Raw genomic sequence first — 18,812 nt, 5'->3', positions numbered from 1 at the left:
ATAACCTGGTGTTGTAAGACTCCTTACATTTAACCAGATGCTGGTTGAGGAATAAATGTTATCCTGTATACCGGGGGAGAACTCCCCTGCTCTTCTTTGAAATAGTGGCCGTGGGATCTTTTACGTCCACCTGAGACACGGCCTCGGTTTAACGTCTCATCCAAAAGACGGCACCTTTGACACTCCCTCGGTACTGCACCAGGAGTGTCGGCCTGGATGATGCGCTCAAGTCTCTGGAGTGGGTCTTGAACCCACGACTTTCTGACTCGGAGCTGACAGCACTACCCACTGAGCCGCAGCTGACACTGGGTAGGGATCTGGCAGTCAGACCCATTGATAGAGTTGGAGGAGCGGGTTTACACAGTGACAAGACACTGTTCCCCTACGAGGTGACGGTAATTGTCTCTGCTCCTGCCTTACCTGGGCTGTATGCAGATATTGGAGCATGAAGTACCAGAGCTGGGAGCAAGTGTCCAGCAGGAGGAACTGGAATCCAGCTGAGGTGATGCAGGGAGCCTCCCCTCCTTCACTGCAAGGGAAAGAGAGAGAGAGAGAGAATGAAACCAAACATGGTGGGGAAACCAGGCAGCAACAGTGAGGCTGATTAACTTTGCAGCTGCTGAAACAATGTACAGATTAGTCCTGATAACTTGAAATCTATTTTTAATACATAAAAAAAATTGTGAATTATTCCATTGTTTGAATTAATGCAAAGTGGGAATTTAATGCTAAAAACATTTTGAATTGTCAGATAATCTGGATGAAGCAACTTTGAATAAAGACCAGGCTGTAGATGGAACTTTACTCTGTATCTAACCTGTGCTGTACCTGCCCTGGGAGTGTTTGATGGGACAGTGTAGAGGGAGCTTTACTCTGTATCTAACCCGTGCTGTACCTGATCTGGGAGTGTTTGATGGGACAGCATAGAGGGAGCTTTACTCTGTATCTAACCTGTGCTGTACCTGATCTGGGAGTGTTTGATGGGACAGCATAGAGGGAGCTTTACTCTGAATCAAACCTGTGCTGTACCTGATCTGGGAGTGTTTGATGGGACAGCATAGAGGGAGCTTTACTCTGTATCTAACCTGTGCTGTACCTGACCTGGGAGTGTTTTTAATGGACAGTGTAGAGGGAGCTTTACTCTGTATCTAACCCGTGCTGTACCTGCCCTGGGAGTGTTTGATGGGACAGTGTAGAGGGAGCTTTACTCTGTATCTAACCCGTGCTGTACCTGCCCTGGGAGTGTTTGATGGGACAGTGTAGAGGGAGCTTTACTCTGTATCTAACCCGTGCTGTACCTGCCCTGGGAGTGTTTGATGGGACAGCGTAGAGGGAGCTTTACTCTGTGAATTGGTGCGATGGACACTACAGTCCTATCTCCGATCAGCCTTCCCTCTTCCTGTACCACACAAATGCCACCAGACACTATCCAGGGCATCAGCTGCAGAATCCTGAGCGTGAGCCCTACCGGCCGTGAGTGACACCCGTCCGTTATGGTTGGACAGATGTGTGCGCTGGGCACAAGCAGAGCACATGGGAACGGGGATGGGAGATGAGGACGAGTTCAGCTGCTTCTGACAGGATTGATAATTAATGTTCCCATTCTCTGTGCCACTCTTCCTCGCCTTCTGCCAAGGCTGCTGACTGGGCTCTCAAGGTTGCTGATCACAGTATTAGCTCCCATCTGGCGCCCTTCGATCAGGGCCATTCTGTCACTGCAACTTCTCACCCAGATTTATTTTAATATTTCCCTTCATCTCACTATCCGTTAACCTCAAGGACAATTTTTGTTTATCTTATATTGCTGTACATATCAGCCAACACATCAAGATTTAGTGAGCAAATATAGTGTATATGTGTGTACCACCCAGTCCCAGAGGGTGAAAGGACAGTGTGTGACCCACTGTACCACTCAGTCCCAGAGGGGGAAAGGACAGTGTCTGACCCACTGTACCACCCAGTCCCAGAGGGGGAAAGGACAGTGTCTGACCCACTGTACCACCCAGCCCCAGAGGGGGAAAGGACAGTGTCTGACCCACTGCACCACCCAGTCCCAGAGGGGGAAAGGACAGTGTCTGACCCACTGCACCACCCAGTCCCAGAGGGGGAAAGGACAGTGTCTGACCCACTGTACCACCCAGTCCCAGAGGGTGAAAGGACAGTGTGTGACCCACTGTACCCCAGTCCCAGAGGGTGAAAGGACAGTGTCTGACCCACTGTACCACTCAGTCCCAGAGGGGGAAAGGACAGTGTCTGACCCACTGTTCCACCCAGTTCCCTGGCTAATTCTCTCATCCTCATTTTATTTTGAAGATTTGTGTTATTGTAGGTGTGGGCCACTTGGAGTTACGTTAAACTGGGCAAAGTTAGAAGCTACCAGCTCTAGGGTACCCATGAAAAGAAATATATAGACGCCAAGGTTCCATCTAATCTTTTTCGGCCATGTACAGAATGAATTTGGGTTTGTGCACTGATATAAAGGCCGTGTGCACCACCGTTAAAAAAATCACAACTTTTAGAAAACATCATTCAGGGTAAATAACAAAGAGAACAAATGTAAAAAATAATAGATAATTGTTACAATTTAATGTTATATTGGCTGACAAAGTTATATAATTTATGAAATGGGTTTCTTAAGTTGCACTAGGATTAAGCAGACCAGTCTCGTTATATTTTATTAAAAATTATCTGATGGAAACGATTCCAATCAGCGTTTTGTTGAATCAGCTTAATGATTCAAACCGAAATAAATCGTGTGCAATCAGAATATTTAAATTGAGTCAGAAATACAAAACAGCTGTCCAGTCAGTCAGTGTGAATTTGGGGATAGGGAACAATGTAATTAAAGCTCTCCCCTCCGCCTCCCCGCACTCCATTGAATCCTCAGCAGGGTTTAAAAAATTATTGCGTTCCAATTATACATCTTGCAGGTCTCATTAGTTTTGGCTGCCTCTATGTAGGGGCCCCTCGTCGCCGACTGGGCGGAGGGGCCCCTCGTCGCCGACTGGGCGGAGGGGCCCCTCGTCGCCGACTGGGCGGAGGGGCCCCTCGTCGCCGACTGGGCGGAGGGGCCCCTCGTCGCCGACTGGGCGGAGGGGCCCCTCGTCGCCGACTGGGCGGAGGGGCCCCTCGTCGCCGACTGGGCGGAGGGGCCCCTCGTCGCCGACTGGGCGGAGGGGCCCCTCGTCGCCGACTGGGCGGAGGGGCCCCTCGTCGCCGACTGGGCGGAGGGGCCCCTCGTCGCCGACTGGGCGGAGGGGCCCCTCGTCGCCGACTGGGCGGAGGGGCCCCTCGTCGCCGACTGGGCGGAGGGGCCCCTCGTCTCCAACTGGTGCCTAGGGGGTAATTTTAACCGTAGATTGCCGGGCGGGAATCCCACGGGATTGGGTGGAACGCCAGTTTTACACCTTGCTCGATATTGCTCTCCGTTGACTTCAATGGAGAGTGAAATCGGCCGGGATGTAAAACCAGTGTTGCATCCGATTCCGGCAGTTTCCCGAAGGGCGGGTTATGGTAAAATTGATCCCGCTGGTCTTTCATTTTCAAGCTGCTCCCACACAGGATGCCAGTGTTCGCGGCCCTGTTAATCTCTCTGTTAGTCTGCTCCGTGGGACATCAGAGGCTCTGGCTCTGCCGCCTGTCAATCGACTGAGGTGACAAACAACATTTCCAGATGGCTCTCACTGAGAGAGTCTGAGAAACCTCAACCTCAGGGTGATGTCTTCAATTATTCATTCATAGGCACTGTTCACACGAGACAGAGAGAACGAACTTCACCAGCACAGATGGGGACCAGCCTGTTGCCGTGGAAACCTTTTTTTTTGTATTCGTTCATGGGATGTGCGCGTCGCTGGCGAGGCCGGCATTTATTGCCCATCCCTAATTGCCCTTGAGAAGGTGGTGGTGAGACGCCTTCTTGAACCGCTGCAGTCCATGTGGTGAAGGTTCTCCCACAGTGCTGTTAGGAACGGAGTTCCAGGATTTTGACCCAGCGACGATGAAGGAACGGCGATATATTTCCAAGTCGGGATGGTGTTTGACTTGGAGGGGAACGTGCAGGTGGTGTTGTTCCCGTGTATCTGCTGCCCTTGTCCTTCTAGGTGGTAGAGGTCGCGGGTTTGGGAGGTGCTGTCGAAGAAGCCTTGGCGAGTTGCTGCAGTGCATCCTGTGGATGGTATACACTGCAGCCACAGTGCGCCGGTGGTGAAGGGAGTGAATGTTTAGGTTGGTGGATGGGGTGCCAATCAAGCGGACTGCTTTGTCCTGGATGGTGTCGAGCTTCTTGAGTGTTGTTGGAGCTGTACTCATCCAGGCAAGTGGAGAGTATTCCATCACACTCCTGACTTGTGCCTTGTAGATGGTGGAAAGGCTTTGGGGAGTCAGGAGGTGAGTCACTCGCCGCAAAATACCCAGCCTCTGACCTGCTCTTGTAGCCACAGTATTTATATAGCTGGTCCAGTTAAGTTTCTGGTCAATGGTGACCCCCAGGATGTTGATGGTGGGGGATTCGGCAATGGTAATGCCGCTGAATGTCAAGGGGAGGTGGTTAGACTCTCTCTTGTTGGAGATGGTCATTGCCTGGCACTTGTCTGGCGCGAATGTTACTTGCCACTTATCCGCCCAAGCCTGGATGTTGTCCAGGTCTTGCTGCATGCGGGCTCGGACTGCTTCATTATTTGAGGGGTTGCGAATGGAACTGAACACTGTGCAATTATCAGCGAACATCCCCATTTCTGAACTTATGATGGAGGGAAGGTCATTGATGAGGCAGCTGAAGATGGTTGGGCCTCGGACACTGCCCTGAGGAACTCCTGCAGCAATGTCCTGGGGCTGAGATGATTGGCCTCCAACAACCACTACCATCTTCCTTTGTGCTAGGTATGACTCCAGCCACTGGACAGTTTTCCCCCTGATTTCCATTGACTTCAATTTTACTAGTGCTCCTTGGTGCCACACTCGGTCAAATGCTGCCTTGATGTCAAGGGCAGTCACTCTCACCTCACCTCTGGAATTCAGCTCTTCTGTCCATGTCTGGACCAAGGCTGTAATGAGTTCTGGAGCTGAGTGGTCCTGGCGGAACCCAAACTGAGCATCGGTGAGCAGGTTATTGGTGAGTAAGTGCCGCTTGATAGCACTGTCGATGACACCTTCTATCACGTTGCTGATGATTGAGAGTAGACTGATGGAGCGGTAATTGGCCGGATTGGATTTGTCCTGCTTTTTGTAGACAGGACATACCTGGGCAATTTTCCACATTGTTAGGCAGATGCCAATGTTGTAGCTGTACTGGAACAGCTTGGCTAGAGGCGCAGCTAGTTCTGGAGCACAAGTCTTCAGCACTACAGTCGGGATGTTGTCGGGGCCCATAGCCTTTGCTGTATCCAGTGCACTCAGCCGTTTCTTGATATCACGTGGAGTGAATCGAATTGGCTGAAGACTGACTTCTGTGATGGTGGGATATCTGGAGGAGGCCGAGATGGATCATCCACTCGGCACTTCTGGCTGAAGATGGTTGCAAACGCTTCAGCCTTGTCTTTTGCACTCACGTGCTGGACTCCGCCATCATTGAGAATGGGGATGTTTGCAGAGCCTCCTCCTCCCGTTAGTTGTTTAATTGTCCACCACCATTCACGACTGGATGTGGCAGGACTGCAGAGCTTTGATCTGATCCATTGGTTGTGGAGTCGCTTAGCTCTGTCTTTAGCATGTTGCTTCCGCTGTTTAACATGCATGTAGTCCTGTGTTGTAGCTTCACCGGGTTGGCACCTCATTTTCAGGTACGCCTGGTGCTGCTCCTGGCATACTCTTCTGCACTCCTCATTGAACCAGGGTTGATCCCCTGGCTTGTTGGTAATGGTAGAGTGAGGAATATGCCGGGCCATGAGGTTACAGATTGTGCTGGAATACAATTCTGCTGCTGATGATGGCCCACAGCGCCTCATGGCATGCCCAGTTTTGAGCTGCTAGATCTGTTCTGAATCGATCCCATTTAGCATGGTGATAGTGCCACACAATACGTTGGATGGTGTCCTCAGTGCGAAGACGGGACTTCATCTCCACGAGGACTGTGCGGTGGTCACTCCTACCAATACTGTCATGGACAGATACATTTGCGACTGGTAGATTGGTGAGGACGAGGTCAAATGAGTTTTTCCCTCACGTTGGTTTGCTCACCATCTGCCACAGGCCCAGTCTGGCAGCTATGTCCTTCGGGACTCGGCCAGCTCGGTCAGTAGTGGTGCTACCGAGCCACTCTTGGTGATGGACATTGAAGTCCCCCACCCAAAGTACATTCTGTGCCCTTGCTACCCTCAGTGCTTCCTCCAAGTGGTGTTCAACATGGAGGAGGACTGATTCATCAGCTGAGGGAGGGCGGTAGGTGGTAATCAGCAGAAGGTTTCCTTGCCCATGTTTGACCTGATGCCATGAGATTTCATGGGGTCCAGAGTCAATGTTGAGGACTCCCAGGGCCACTCCCTCCTGACTGTATATCACTGTACCGCCACCTCTGATGAGCCTGTCCTGCCGGTGGGACAGGACATAGCCAGGGATAGTGATGGAAGAGTCTGGGATGTTGGCTGAAAGGTCTGATTCTGAGAGTATGGCTATGTCAGGCTGTTGCTTGACTGGTCTGTGGGACAGCTCTCCCAATTTTGGCACAAGTCCCCAGATGTTAGTGAGGAGGACTTTGCAGGGTCGACTGGGCTTGGTGGTTTGCCTTTGTCGTGTCCGGTGCCTAGTGGTCCGATGCCGGGTGGTCCGTCAGGTTTGATTCTTATTATGACTTTTTTTAGCGAGATTGTACAACTGAGTGGCTTGCTAGGCCATTTCAGAGGGCAATTAAGAATCAACCACATGTGCTGTGGGTCTGGAGTCACATATAGGCCAGACCGGGTAAGGACGGCAGGTTTCCTTTCCTAACTAGATGGGTTTTTACAACAATCCGGTAGTTTCATGGCCACCATTACTGACACTAGTATTTTAATTCCAGATTTTATTTAATTAATTGAATTCAAATTCCCCAGCTGCCGTGGCGGGATTTGAACTCATGACTCCGGATTATTAGTCCAGGCCTCTGGATTACTAGTCCAGTAACATAACCCACTATGCTACCGTACCCTGGCAACGCCCTTAAGTTTTCCTCTCTATTTGTCATTATATTTGATCACCACTTGGCCTGGTACTGGGCCCAAGACACCAGGAAGGTCCAGGCTCGATCCCCAGCCTGTGCCACGGTGGCAACTGGCCCCGGTGTCATGGGACTAGGGAAGGGACAAGGAGTCAGAATTCCTGCTCCTCATTGCCAAGAAAGAACGAACTTGCATTTTTACAGTGTCTTTCACGACCTTAGGATGTCCCAAAGCGTTTTACAACCAATGAACTACTTTTTGAAGTATGGTCACTGCTGTAATGTAGGAAACATGGCAGCCAATTTGCACACAGCAAGATCCCACAAACAGTAACGTGATAATGACCAGATAATCTGTCTCTAGTGATGTTGGTTGAGGGATAAATATTGGCCCCAGGACACCGGGGAGGACTCCCCTGCTCAAATAGTGCCGTGGGATCTTTTACGTTCACCTGAGAGGGGCAGACGGGGCCTCGGTTTAACGTCTCACCTGAAAGACGACACCTCCGACAGTGCAGCACTCTCCTCAGTACTTGTGGGACACCTCCTTTCAAGGTTGAATGACCCATTCAGCCCATTTCCATTTTACTCACTATGCCCCCAACTCCAGCCCGTTCCCAACACCATCACTTACCTTTTCATGAGTCCAGCTTGAATGAGGAGCTGAGCCAGGTCCTGGCTAACTGCTGCACTTGGGGAGCCCACCATGAAATGTAGAACCACCTACAACGAGAAACGCCAACTGTTGGAACGCAATACTAATTGAAAGGGAGCAGGTTACTGCTGTCTGCCCCTCCTCACAGCCTCACTTGAGAAGTGGATGAGTCTCTGAGGCAGGAGTTGTGGGGGGGATAACTCAACACGCCATCTGCTCCCATCTCTAGTCTCTCCAAGCTCCTAAGTCCTCTTCATGCCTCTGACCCAGAGGGCAAAGGGCCTTTTGAAGCACCGTACAGACAGGAGCGTGATTCAGACCTGCGGTTATACTGGCCATAGTCGACCAATCCACTGGCCCATTGTGATCAGCACTTCCAGTTATATTCTGGGATGTCTTTGGTTTACAAAACAAATTAAAAATTAATACGGTACAGGCTCAGAACGTGAGAAAGCACAGAGCAAAAAGAGGCCATTCGGACTATAAAGCCCACTCCTTCCACACAGCCACTCTACCCTATCACTAACTCTAGCCCACCCATTCAATCTCCTTCCAAAGAGCACATACAATCCACCCCATTGTTTCCTACATTACAACAGTGACTTCACATCAAAAGTACTTTGTTGCCTGTAAAGCGCTTTGGGACGTCCTGAGGTCGTGAAAGGCGCTATATAAATGCAAGTTCTTTCTTTCTATCGTGCCCTCTACCCCACCCAATTAATCTGCTGATGGAAAGTTCTGTATAAATGATGAGGTAAAACTCCACCATATTCACCCATCCTCACACCAACCGCTGTTCAACCCTGTCCCGCCGCCCTCCAGACAACATTCTCCCCAACCCAACCAGTCCCAGCAGCACAGGGACCAGCACGTGCCGAGGATTATTCGATCAGCTCAGTTTATACCTAGCCCTATGACCTCCAATCCCTCCCCTAGCCAGAAGTCAGTCCAGCTCCTTTAACAAGTACTCAAGTACATGGATATGATAGTGCGGTGCACTGCAGTCTACTGTGGCCTGGTTTCAGTGCTGGAGGTAGTAGGAGGCCTGAAGATACCACAGCCATGTGACGTAGGTGTTCAGTGTTTGGGTTTTTAAACTCAGATATTCTCTCAGCTTCAGCGCCAAAGACCAATCCTGTAAGTGAACCGTTGATCTTTAGGAACAGAATTGTTTCTTTATATGTGGGCACCACACTTTAGGAAAGATGTCAAGGCCTTGGAGAGGGTGCAGAGGAGATTGACTAGAACGGTACCAGAGACGAGGGACTTCAGTTACGTGGAGAGACTGGAAAAGCTGGGGTTGTTCTCCTTAGTGCAGAGAAGGTTAAAGGGAGATTTAATAGAGGTGTTCAAAATCATGAAGGGTTTTGATAGAGTAGGGCAGAAGGGTCGGTTACCAGACGACACAGATTTAAGGTAATTGGCAAAACAGCCAGAGGGGAGATGAGGAGAAGTTTTTTTACGCAGCAAGTTGTAATGATCTGTAAAGCACTGCCTGAAAGGGTGGTGGAAGCAGATTCAATAGTAACTTTTATAAGGGAATTGGATAAATACTTGAAGGGGAAAAAAAATTGCAGGGCTATGGGGAAAGAGCAGAGGAGTGGGACTAATTGGATAGCTCTTTCAAAGAGCTGGCACAGGCACGATGGGCCGAAAGACCTCCTTCTGTGCTGAATCATTCTATATCTGGTAATATAGTGAGCCCAGGGGTTGAACAGAAACCCTCATCATTCTACTCAGCTTGCTGGATATGTCTCATGATCTCCTTTGATTTCAGAACCTGATGGAATCAGTGGCTTAGGCTAGAAATAGATAAGCAGTAGCGAACGCAAAATCATCAGATTACAACAGTTTACAGAACAAATCTATTCCTCCTTGAAGACAGAAAATAAATGAATGAATGTGACCCTTATAAGAAAGAAAAAAGAAAAGAGAAAGAAGACTTGCATTTCTATGGCACCTTTCACAAACTCAGGATGCCCCAAAGCGCTTTACAGCCAATGAAGTACTTTTTTTTGTTGAAGTGTGGTCACTGTTGTAATGTAGGAAATGCGGCAGCCAATTTGCACACAGCAAGCTCCCACAAACAGCAATGAGATAATAACCAGATCATCAGTTTTCGTGATGTTGGTTGAGGGATAAATATTGGCCAGGACAGCGGGGTGAACTCCCCTGCTCTTCCTCAGAATAGTGCCATGGGATCTTTTACGTCTGCCATGATCATTTTGAATGGCGGAGCAGGCTCGAAAGGCCGAATGGCCTACTCTTGCTCCTATTTTCTATGTTAATTTCTTTGAGTTGTTATGATCGGGAATGCACTGCCTGAAAGGGTGGTGGAAGCAGATTCAACAGTAACTTTCAAAAGGGAATTGGATAAATACTTGAAAAGGAAAATTTGCAGGGCTATGGGGAAAGAGCTGGGGAGTGGGACAATGGCCTCTTTCTGTGCTGTATGATTCTATGATTTGTTCAAAGAGAATGTTTATGGTATAAACATTCTCTTTGAACAGACTGGGCCTCGGTTTAATGTCTCATCCGAAAGACATTGACACCTCTGACAGTGCAGCGCTCCCTCAGTACTGTACTGGGAGTGTCGGCCTGGATTATGTGCTCAAGTCTCTGGAGTGGGACTTGAACCCACAACCTTCTGACTCAGAAGTGAGAATGCTGCCCACTGAGCCACAGCTGACATTGACTGACTGTATTAGGACCCAAGATAGCGTCCCTAAGCAATAATTTTAGGTATGGTTCTTTGCCTTGCCCCCCCCTACACAGCCTCCCACCTTGTTCCTGATGACCTCAGAAGAACTGCTGAAATGGGAGCATGTTCCCTGGCACCCTTTGAAGTTCGACCAAGAACAATGGAAATCAAAAATGTATAGTTTAAAATCCAAGTAAATCTGCAAATCATATGCCTACCTAAAGACATACAGTATGTCTGCAGTTTGAAGGAGTGTCCACAGAATCCATCTAATAAATGTCAGACCCAAGTACAATTGTCGCCTGACTGCAAATTTCTTTAGGCGCAGACAAAGCCAACCTTTGTACCCAATGGTTTGCAAAGTGAATCTACTCTGAACAAGTTTTGCAAGGCATGAGAACAATGGTCTATCCATTCAACTCATTATGGAAGCCATGGATCTCCTCCTGGTGTCTTGTGCATTTGGAGCTCAATACTGACAGTGGTAGTACGCTAAATTTCAAATGACCTTTGCTTTCCTGCCGGCAGATATTAAGAGATAAGTCTTACGATTAGAATCATGACCAAAACCCCAAATTCCTCAGTGGGTTTAAGCATGTTCACAACATGAGAATTCCCTTCAAACAAGGTCCCAAAGGAAGGTTATGTCCAGTAATCAAGAATGGGATATTGTGGCCTATTGTAGCACTGAGATCAGTTAACTTAGTTCAACCAGGGAGTCTGGGAGCTTGCTGATCTGCACTAGAGGAGATCTAGAGTTTAAAATGTTTATACCATAAATATTCTCTTTGAACAAATCATAGAATCATACAGCACAGAAAGAGGCCATTGTCCCACTCCCCAGCTCTTTCCCCATAGCCCTGCAAATTTTCCTTTTCAAGTATTTATCCAATTCCCTTTTGAAAGTTACTATTGAATCTGCTTCCATCACCCTTTCAGGCAGTGCATTCCCGATCATAACAACTCAAAGAAATTAACATAGAAAATAGGAGCAAGAGTAGGCCATTCGGCCCTTCGAGCCTGCTCCGCCATTCAAAATGATCATGGCTGATCGTCTAACTCAGTACCCTGTTCCCGCTTTTTCCCCCTATCCCTGATCCCTTCAGCATTAAGGTGGCTTGGTTGGTAGTGTTCGCCTCTGAGTCAGAAGGTCGTGAGTTCAGGGTTGAAGCCCCACCAGCACCCCCCTCCCACCCCCGCCACCGGATTGCAGCCTGTAATCTGGGCTGACACTCCAGCGCAGTACTGAGGGAGTGCTGCATAGTCAGAGGTGCCATTGCTCAGATGGGATGCTAAACCTAGCCTATTCCAGTGGATGTTAAAGATCCCTTGGCAATTCTCCCATTTTCCTGTCCAGCACCCAGTACCAATCCCACACAATCTCTACCACCAAATAACAGATTATCTGGCCATTTGCTGAGGAGAATGGCTGTTGCGTTTGCCTATATAATAGTCGCTGCACTTCAAAAGTCATTCATTGTATGAAGTGCTTCGAGAGTTTTCAAAGTGGCAAGGATGCTACACAAATACAATTGTTACCAAGTACCTAATTCATCGCTCGACGGGTAGCCCCCCTAGCCAAGGTCACTTCGAGAGAGGCTGCAGTGACTGAGTGAGAAATGGTGGTATCGCTGTGGCACTACTGCTCCGACGCTGAGATTAATGGACACCGTCGAGCCTGGTGCGAGGCTCGTCTGACCAGGGCTCAGCTGGACATTACGCGGCACTACCTAGCCACAGCCCCGAGAACACACAGGCACAGGCACCACCACTAATATCCGGACGGCCTATTCGCTGCAGTGTAAACTTCTCTCTGTGCAGATTTAACTTCTTTTTCCCCCTGGGCACAATCCATTGTAAATGGTTAGAGCTTTAAAAGGAGTAGGGAAGCAGAGAGATTCACCTCTGTGTCTTAAAGTGAGGACACTCGAGAAAAAACCAGGAGGGAGTCAAGAAAGCCGTGAGTAAAGTCACTGCAAAAGGCGGGCAAGAAGCGAAGAAGGTGGAGGAAGGAGAATTACTCCATCCACATCTAGAAAGTGAAGGAAGTGGTTTCACCCCCTCGAACACAGGCATCTCCTCCAAGGCCATGAGCACCAGGAGCTCCTTTTGTCAACGTTATTTTCAAACGCATGGCAGGCGAAGCTTCCCTCCTGAACCCACCGCAGTGAGTGCTCAACCCCGTCAGGAGGGGGGAGGGGATGAGGGGTGGAAGGATGAGGGGGGAGGAGGGATGGAAAGAAAGCAAAGAAAACAAACAAACGTACATTTATATAGCGCCTTTCATGACCTCAGGATGTCTCAAAGCGTTTTATGGCCAATGAAGTACTTTTTGAAGTTTAGTTACTGTTGTAATGTGGTAAACGTGGCAGCCAATTTGCACACAGCAATGTAATAATATTTGTTTCAGTGAGCCTCTGAGTCGTAAAGTTGTGGGTTCAAGCCACTCCAGGGACCAGAGCACATAATCTAGGCTGGCACTCCAGTGCAGTACTAAGGGAGTGCTACACTGTCGGAAGTGTCTTTCGGATGAGGGGTTAACCCGGGGCGCTTCCTGTTCTGTACTCTGGAACTAGAGGGAAGATGGCGAGCTTGGGAATGACAGCGCTTGGCACTGATTCAAATCGCCACGCGAATCACTCGTAACGACGGGACTGATTAAGGTAGCTCTGAGAAGCAGGTGTGAGAAGTGTTTGCAATGTTTACAGCCATTACTTTCCTCCAGCTAAGTAAATGACATGTTAATTGTCCGGCTGCGCGTCTGGGTTCTAATTAGCTTAGGCCCTCGTGTTTCTACTCGGAGGGCCTCAGCCTCTCTCCAAAGCCTGGAGTTGGGAGTTGACATCCTTCCCAGAGCCATCACTCTTGTCAGCTGAAACGAATTACCAGCTACACCTGCGCCTGCAGTTGCCATGACACCCAGGGTCTCAGTGTGGGCAGGATCTGCCACCGTGCCACAATTGAAGACGTGTCATGTCTGGGGGTTGCCAACTCAGGTTGGACGTAATCCTGAAGGCTTCATCACATGACCTCCCCCCTCCATCAAACAGCCTTTTCTCCCTCCCCCCACACCCCTCCAAATCTCCAATATTTTTATTACTAATGAACAGAAGTGTTCAATGAAAAAAATTATTTTAACACTGCTGTGATTTTTCTCCCTGGGAGTTTGCTCACAGCAGTGCCCAGGAGGTTAATCTTTAATTCCTGGAGACTCCACAGCCCTGGGCTGGTCCTGTTTTTCCAATTGGTTTCAAAACAAGCAGCAGCATGAATTTTGGAACCGTTTTTGGAGGTGAAATTTCATGACAAAGCTATTTTAAAGTTTTTTTTAAAACGAGAGAGAGAAAAGAAAGACGGAGGCGATAATTACAGCACCTGGGAATTTGAAAACAATGACTGTACAGCTGCTGTGAGGGAAACACTAAGTATTTAACTTTCCAGGAACAAATCAAAAAAAGACTTGCTTCACTGTCTCGGGGACAGACAATTCTTTCCAAATTCTTTCACCTTTTAAAAATATTACTCATTCTCGGGATGCAGGCATCGTTGGCGAGGCGGGCATTTATTGCCCATCCCCTAGTTGCCCTCAGAAGGCGGTGGTGGGCCTTCTTCTGGGAAAATATTAATGGCTTAGAATCAAGCAAATCCTGAATACTACTTCCAAATAAGGCAGGAGAGAGGTTATAAATATAAACGAGCAAAAAATTAAACTTAGATCAGATACAAGGATGAAGTTCTTCACACAAAAAGGTGAGAAATGTCTGGAATAAGCTGCTAAGCGCCCAGAAGCGATGCAGATTTTAGTGACGCCCAAAACACACAGTTGGATGCCAGGATGGGAGAGTTGGAATACTAAAGGGATGAGCTTCTTAATTTATCTAACGACCTGCCCGTGCTCTCTCATCATACTGTGTCGACCAAACGTGTACAGTAAAGTTAAGGTGAAGTCGACTCACCTCCCAGCGCTCCATAGCGTACTTGTCCAGTGATGTGATGTCTCGGGCATGCTTGTCGGGTCCCAGCTGGCTGGTGTCATCCGCCCAGGCTTTGCCCCTGCGAGAACACAGTACATTGGTCACTGCTTATCACCGTCACAGCCTCTGATCACCAGCAACAACACATGGACGTTCACCAAAGCCCCTGATCACCAGCAATATCACATGGACGTTCACCACAGCCCCTGATCACCAGCAACAACACATGGACATTCACCACAGCCCCTGATTACCAGCAATATCACATGGACGTTCACCACAGCTCCTGATTACCAGCAATATCACATGGACGTTCACCACAGCTCCTGATCACCAGCAATATCACATGGATGTTCACCACAGCTCCTGATCACCAGCAATATCATATGGATGTTCACCACAGCTCCTGATCACCAGCAATATCACATGGATGATCACCACAGCTCCTGATCACCAGCAATATCACATGGATGTTCACCACAGCTCCTGATCACCAGCAATATCACATGGATGTTCACCACAGCTCCTGATCACCAGCAATATCACATGGATGTTCACCACAGCTCCTGATCACCAGCAATATCACATGGATGTTCACCACAGCTCCTGATCACCAGCAATATCACATGGATGTTCACCACAGCTCCTGATCACCAGCAATATCACATGGATGTTCACCACAGATCCTGATCACCAGCAATATCACATGGACGATCACCACAGCCCCTGATCACCAGCAATATCACATGGACATTCACCACAGCCCCTGATTACCAGCAATATCACATGGACGATCACCACAGCTCCTGATCACCAGCAACAAAACATGGACATTCACCACAGCCCCTGATCACCAGCAATATCACATGGACGATCACCACAGCTCCTGATCACCAGCAACAACACATGGACATTCACCACAGCCCCTGATCACCAGCAATATCACATGGACGATCACCACAGCTCCTGATCACCAGCAACAACACATGGACATTCACCACAGCCCCTGATTACCAGCAATATCACATGGACGTTCACCACAGCTCCTGATTACCAGCAATATCACATGGACGATCACCACAACTCCTGATCACCAGCAATATCACATGGATGTTCACCACAGCTCCTGATCACCAGCAATATCACATGGATGTTCACCACAGTTCTTGATCACCAGCAATATCACATAGACGTTCACCACAGCTCCTGATCACCAGCAATATCACATGGACGTTCACCACAGCTCCTGATCACCAGCAATATCACATGGACATTCACCGTATATAGAGCTTTACTCTGTATCTAACGGTACTAAGCTGCACCTGACCTGAGATTGGTTGCAGGAACAGTGTATAGGGAGCATTACTCTGTATCTAACCCATGCTGGACCTACCCTGGGAGTGTTTGATGGGACAGTGTAGAAGGAGCTTTACTCTGTATCTAACCCGTGCTGTACTTGCTCTGGGCATGTTTAATGGGACAGTGTAGAGGGAGCTTTACCCTGTATCTAACCCGTGCTGGACCTACCCTGGGAGAGTTTGATGGGACAGTATAGAGGGAGCTTTACTCTGTATCTAACCCGTGCTGTACTTGCTCTGGGCATGTTTAATGGGACAGTGTAGAGGGAGCTTTACCCTGTATCTAACCCGTGCTGTACTTGCTCTGGGCATGTTTAATGGGACAGTGTAGAGGGAGCTTTACCCTGTATCTAACCCGTGCTGGACCTACCCTGGGAGTGTTTGATGGGACAGTGTAGGGGGAGCTTTACTCTGTATCTAACCCGTGCTGGACCTACCCTGGGAGTGTTTGATGGGACAGTGTAGAGGGAGCTTTACTCTGTATCTAACCCTTGCTGTACCTGCCCTGGGAGTGTTTGATGGGACAGCGTAGAGGGAGCTTTACTCTGTATCTAACCCGTGCTGTACTTGCTCTGGGAGTGTTTAATGGGACAGTGTAGAGGGAGCTTTACCCTGTATCTAACCTGCGCTGTCCCTGACCTGAATGCTTGATGCTGACACTGGGTGCCTGAAACGCAAAGTGTTCTATTTCCCAGTGTAAGAGCACATTTGATTGTAAATTGATTTTGTTAAACGCACGGTTATTATTGAACAATGAAATTAACACTTAGGGAAGGTACCATTGCTATAGTTACTAAAAGCATTGGCAACTTAATTGCAGCAAATTGAGGTCTATTTGAGCAAGGCCGTCTGCCCCACTGTGACAGGCCAACTGCAGCATCTGGAGGGGAGGCCCAGAGGGCAGAGTTTCAGCGAGAGCGCAGTACCAGTGCAAAAGGCACTGTCGGTGGGGATGGCCGATCTCTGGAATCACACAGGAATAGGCTGCGCCTCGATGGCAGCAGGGTATTGAGAGGGCAATGTCGGGTCGGTCTGTTCCAGAGAATCAAACATACTGGACAATTGGGGGTATGATGGGTGGGGATGGGGGTGGAAGGGAAAAAGGGGCAGAGGTGGGAATAAATAGGAACTGTCTGGCTGGTTGCTTTTGCCTGTTGATAATTTTCTAGCTCCAGGAGATCTGTTTTGAGCATCTTCTCACAAACGCGCGTACACACGCATGGGCACACAGATGTACACACACACTCCCTACTCCCCACCCCCCAATGGACATGCACACACACACAGATGTATACACAGATACAGACACGCGAGCGGACGGACACACACACCCCGGTGCCACTGAACACGGCCATGCCACCTTCACTCACCCTCCGAGAAGTGCGATGCGCAGATTCTCTTTGAAGATGGGGTTGAGGACCAGGCCCTGCAGCCCGCCGGGAAGCAGCTGGGAATGCCAGAGTCGAAGCCCCGTCAGGATACTCATGCAGTCGTCGTGGTCTCTGTGGTGGGGATACATCGAGAGGTCAATGCAACAGCTGGAGGGATCTGGGTACTGTTGGGAAACACTGGTTGCTTAAACAGACAGATTAAATAAAAAAGGGAAGCCCAGGATCGGTCCATTTGATCTCGCCCTTCCGGGTTACCAACCCCACCGCCTCACCATCGCAGCACCTGGCTGTTTCTTGAATGACGCTCGTGTCCTGGTCTCACCCACCCTTCCGAGCAAAGCATTCCTGTCATTCATCACCCTGTGTGTGAAGAAACAGTCCCCGACATGTCTCCTAAACTTGCTCTTCACGACCCTGACCCTTCTAGCCCTACCACCTGGGTGTAACTGAAAGTATTGCTCTGCATTTACTTTCTCCACCCTGTAAGCTTTTGCTGACCAAATAAGTGAAATTCCATTTCCAAAAACAAAACACTAGAAATCTGAAAGAGAAAATGCTGGAAACGTTCAGCAGGTCAGGCAACATAGGACGTACAGCACAGAAACAGGCCATTCGGCCCAACTGGTCTATGCCAGCGTTTATGCTCCACATAAGCCTCCACCCTCCCTACTTCATCTCACCCTATCAGCATATCCTTCTATTCCTTTCTCCCTCATGTGTTTATCTAGCTTCCCCTTAAATGTATCTGTGTTATTTGCCTCGACTACTCCTCATGGTAGCGAGTTCCACATTCCAACCACTCTCTGGGTACAGAAGTTTTTCCTGAATTCCCTATTGGATTTATTAGAGACCATCTTGTATTTATGGCCCTTAGTTCTGGTCTCCCCCACAAGTGGAAACGTCTTCTCTACGTCTATCCTAACAAACCCTTTCATAATCTTAAAGACCTCTATCAGGTCACCCCTCAGTCTTCTCTTTTCCAGAGAAAAAAGCCCCAGCCTGTTCAATCTTTCCTGATAGGTATAACGTCTGAAGAGAAAGGGAAAAAGTTACGACAATGTGATAACCCTGAAATGTTAACTTTTTCCCTAAGTGGGCCAGGCAACACCTGCAGAGTGATTCCAGCGTTTTCTGCTTTACCTCACGGGATCCCAGAAATTCGCAGGATTTTTACAGGTGTGTGGGGGATGGTGTTCCAACCATTTTTCTGTGAATACCAGAAATCAGCAGCCTTGCCATTACCTTGATGAAGTCCTCTCGGAGACGACACTACTAACAGTGCGATCAGAACTGAGCTCAGCAGGTTAACCATCCCTGCGCAAGGCTGGATAGAGGGCTGACATTGGGAATAATGTCTGGTCATAAGGTCGTGGGTTCAAGTCCCACTCCAGGTACTTGAGCGTAAAATCTATGCTGACACTCCCAGTGCAGTACCGAGGGAGTGCTGCACTGTCGGAGGAGCCATCTTTCGGATGAGACGTTAAACCGAGGCTCCGTTTGCCCTTTCAGGGAGACATAAAAGAACCCGTGAAGAACAGCAGGGTGTTCTCCCCAGCGTCCTGGGCCAATATTTATCCCTCAACCAACATCACTAAAAAACAGAT

At 48.9% G+C, this 18,812-nt stretch overlaps 1 protein-coding gene across 2 annotated transcripts in view; it reads right to left on the bottom strand.

Moving 5' to 3' along the window:
- gtf2h4 (general transcription factor IIH, polypeptide 4) overlaps positions 1 to 18,812 on the bottom strand; it is a 66,503-nt gene that overhangs the window by 35,023 nt on the left and 12,668 nt on the right. For both annotated transcript variants that reach the window (XM_067974009.1, XM_067974010.1), the window contains 4 exons: positions 17,188 to 17,319; positions 14,442 to 14,538; positions 7,764 to 7,852; positions 421 to 529 (listed from right to left, as the gene is read on the bottom strand). In XM_067974009.1, the coding sequence (XP_067830110.1) occupies positions 421 to 529; positions 7,764 to 7,852; positions 14,442 to 14,538; positions 17,188 to 17,319 (427 nt within the window). The remainder of the gene's footprint in view (positions 1 to 420; positions 530 to 7,763; positions 7,853 to 14,441; positions 14,539 to 17,187; positions 17,320 to 18,812) is intronic.

Source organism: Heptranchias perlo, chromosome 39, assembly GCF_035084215.1.
Source record: "Heptranchias perlo isolate sHepPer1 chromosome 39, sHepPer1.hap1, whole genome shotgun sequence".
Classification (NCBI taxonomy): Eukaryota; Metazoa; Chordata; class Chondrichthyes; order Hexanchiformes; family Hexanchidae; genus Heptranchias; species Heptranchias perlo.
The sequence above is the reverse complement of the archived record's forward strand: the minus strand, read 5'-3'. Positions and strand labels throughout refer to the sequence as shown.